The sequence below is a fragment of the Crocodylus porosus genome, unplaced genomic scaffold, assembly GCF_001723895.1.
Source record: "Crocodylus porosus isolate Cpor-Errol unplaced genomic scaffold, CroPor_comp1, whole genome shotgun sequence".
Taxonomy (NCBI): Eukaryota; Metazoa; Chordata; order Crocodylia; family Crocodylidae; genus Crocodylus; species Crocodylus porosus.
The window spans coordinates 20961714-20965031 of NW_017728950.1; the positions used below are offsets into that span (position 1 = coordinate 20961714).

General features: G+C 45.8%; 1 protein-coding gene across 5 annotated transcripts in view; it reads right to left on the reverse strand.

Moving 5' to 3' along the window:
• TMOD1 (tropomodulin 1) overlaps window positions 1-2386 on the reverse strand; it is a 63612-nt gene extending 61226 nt beyond the window's left edge. For 3 of the 5 annotated variants that reach the window (XM_019555005.1, XM_019555004.1, XM_019555003.1), the window contains exon 1: window positions 2200-2385. In XM_019555005.1, coding sequence (XP_019410550.1) covers window positions 2200-2319 — 120 coding nt within the window. In that variant the 5' untranslated portion in view covers window positions 2320-2385. Of the gene's footprint in view, window positions 1-2199 lie in introns of all 5 variants that reach the window. The other 2 variants (XM_019555002.1, XM_019555001.1) reach the window with 1 other exon arrangement.
• Window positions 2387-3318: the final 932 nt, after the last annotated feature.

A 3318-nucleotide genomic window follows, 5' to 3' on the forward strand; every position in this document is an offset into this window, starting at 1 on the left:
GTGTGTGTGTGTGTGTGTGTGTGTGTGTGTGTGTGCAGGCAGGGTCAGTGCGTGCACATGTGCAGGGAGGGGCAGAGTGTGTGTGTGCATGCATGTGTGTAGGTGGGGGCAAAGTGTGTGTGGGTGTAGGCAGGCAGGGGCAGAGTGTATGTCTGTGGGTGGGTGGGTGTAGGCGGGGGCAGAGTGCATGTGCATGTGCGGGTGCAGGCAAGGGCTCTGTGTGTGTACGTGCAGGCAGTGGTAGAGTGCATATGTGTGTGTGCAGGCAGGGGCAGAGTGTGTGTGTGGGTGTGGGTGGATGTAGGCAGGGGCAGAGTGCATGTGCGGGTGCAGGCAAGGGCAGAGAGTGTGTGTCTATGGGTGCAGGCAAGGGCAGTGTGTGTGTGAGTGGGTGGGTATAGGTAGGGGCAGGGTGTGACCGTGTGTGTGTGTGTGTGTGTGTGTGTGTGTGTGTGTGTGCGCGCGTGTCTACCACTGCGCACAGGCAGTGATAGAGTGCATGTGCGTGTGTGTGTAGGCATGGACACAGTGTATGTGTGTGGGTGTAGGCAGGGACAGAGTGTGTGTGTGGGTGGGTGTGGGTGTGTTCAGGCAGTGGTACAGTGCATGTGTGTGTTTGAAGACAGGAGCAGAGTGTGTGTGTGTGTGTGTGTGCGTGCGCGCACGCGCGCAGGCAGAGGCAAAGTGTGTGCGTGTGTGTCTGCAGATGGGGAGAGTGTGTTTGTGTGTGTATATGCAGAGGCAGAGTGTGTGCGTGTGTGTGTATATATATATGCAAAGGCAGTGTGTGTGTGTGTATGCGCGCGTGCACACGTGTGTGCTGCCAGGGGCAGTGTGTGTGTGTGTGTGTGTGTGTGTGTGTGTGTGTGTGTGTGTAGGCAGGGGCACTGTGTCCATGTGTGTGTAGGCAAGGGCAGCGCGTCTGTGTTTGTGTGTTTGCAGGCAGGGACAGAGTGTATGTGTGCGTATGTATGCAGGGAGAGGGGGTGTGTGTAGGCAGGGTCAGAGTGTGTGTTTTTGCAGGCAAGGGAAGAGTGTGTGTATGTGCACACGCACGCGCATCCATGTGCAGGCAGGGGCAGAGCATATTCGTGTGTGTAGGCAGGGTTACTGTGTGTGTGTTCATAGGGTGAGTCCCACCTGCGCACCCCACCATATACCTACATGCACCCACATGCTCCCTCACTCCACATACCCACCCCCCCAGTATACAAGCGTAATAGTTCATTTTAAGCTACTGTGCAATCACCTCTATGTACACTACACAAACGCATGTAAAGCAGACAGAACAAAAATACTTTTTTGAAATCAAATTAATGTATGTTTTAGATGTTTGCTTTTTAGAACATAATTTGGTATTTTTCTGGTTCCAAGATGGAAAAACTGAAAGGAGTACTTCTGGGGGCAATGGGAGGGACTTCTGGTGGCAAAGGTCAGGGGTTAGGGGCAGGACTTCTGGTCCCAAGATGATGACCAGGGGGCAGGGCACCTGTGAGGGGGTGGGGATACCCTTGTGGCCCTGGACAGCTTGCCAAAACTCAGTAAGAAGCCCTATGCCTGAAATAATTGCCTGCCCCGATCTACACCCAGCAAGCTTTTTGAGATTTGGAACTCCTGGGCTCTTTGGAACAGGCCTTAGAGGGTTTGTAAATAAGTCATGCATTTAGGGTCGGATTCTACCACCCTTACATAGGGCAAGGACTCTGGAATGATATCACTGAAAACAATCCTACTGTGAGCACAGCTAGAGGCCACCCCATGAGTGGGGATGTAAAAGACCCAGGCCTTCAGTCTAAGCTGGCCTTTAATTCATCAGAGCAGAAAACAGTTCCAGGAGTCCAGGAGTGCTGCTTTTTTAAAATCAGAACTCTACACTCCTGTTCAATACTTTCCTTGGTTTTGCATGCTGTCATATTCAGAAAACCATTCCAGGACATTCTGAGATGTAAGATCACATGCAAACAGCATGAATGATCCTTTTTTTTCTTTTAGAGGAGCACCTTATTCAGATAATTACAATTTCTCACTTACCTCATTCAATGAAATGAGAAAATTAATTAATTCAACAAGAGATGGAAGGAGAGTTTAAGGGCTTTACAAGTAAACAGTGACAGATCCACCCGCAATATTATATAATCAAGTTGTGCTGGAACTACACAGATTTTACCATCTACAAGCTGTCAAGTAAAAACTACTTACATCGGGGTCTAGCTCCTCCAACTCATCTTCTAGAGCCCTGAGTTCTTCTTCTGTCAAGGCACCAAGAATCTTGTCCTCGTCCAGATCTCGGTACTTTTCTAATTCCTTTCTGTATGACATTGTAGAGAAGTCCTTGAAATATCACTTTCCACAATGAAAGCTGACCTATAATGAAAAAGAAGCATCCCATCATAAAATGAGAGTTTAGATTATTGTAATTTCTGCTTTCAACAAACTGAAAACCCTTCACAAATGTGTAACAGGGTATAAGAAATGCAAAATTCTAAAACTCTTGGTTCAGAGGTGATGGCTTTTATTAGACCAACTAAGAAATCACAGAAGAAATATCTTTTCTTGCAAGCTTTCAGGAGCTTTCAGGAGCTCACACCCTTCATCAGGCTGAGGGAAAATTAAAGATGGTAAAAGTGTGGAAGAAATCAAACTTCGCGTTGTGGTTGAATCAGAACTGACAGAGCCAGCTTTTCTTTATTTAAGGCTATACTGTGATCACAGAGAGAATTCCATACAGCAAGGGGAATCACCCACTTGTCTGTTCCAAAGGATTTCTCAGACTCTCTAAGTTTACAAGCGTATTTATACTAAGGACAGAGAAAGAGATAAAAAAATACACCTTGGAGAAACAAAACAATAGTAAATTACAAAGAAATTTAGGAAGTTTACTTAAACAAACTATCTATGCACAGGGCAAGATATCAAGATAACCTAAGGTGTGCAGGATTCCTTATCTCAGAACATTTAACTGTATTAAGCAGTAGCAGCACTTCTGGTCTTCGTCTGTTTTTCTAGTCAAGTAAGCCAATTACTTCTACAAAAGTCTCCTTAGATAGAAAATTAAGTTCATTTTGCACAGAGGAAGCTAAAGATGGATGTATGTTCCTCTGGGTCCAAGATAGTTCCTTTGTGTGAGTTGCTCTTTGATGTGCAGATAAGGCAGGATTCCTTCCCTGGTGATGTCAGATGACAAAAAAGCAAGCAGACATAAACAAAATAAAAAAAGAAATACATTAAAAAATAAAGACAGGGAGTTGTAGAAATAAAAGGCATCATCTCTGAACCAAGAGTTTTAGAGTTTTGCATTTCTTTTTGCTTCAGGCCAAC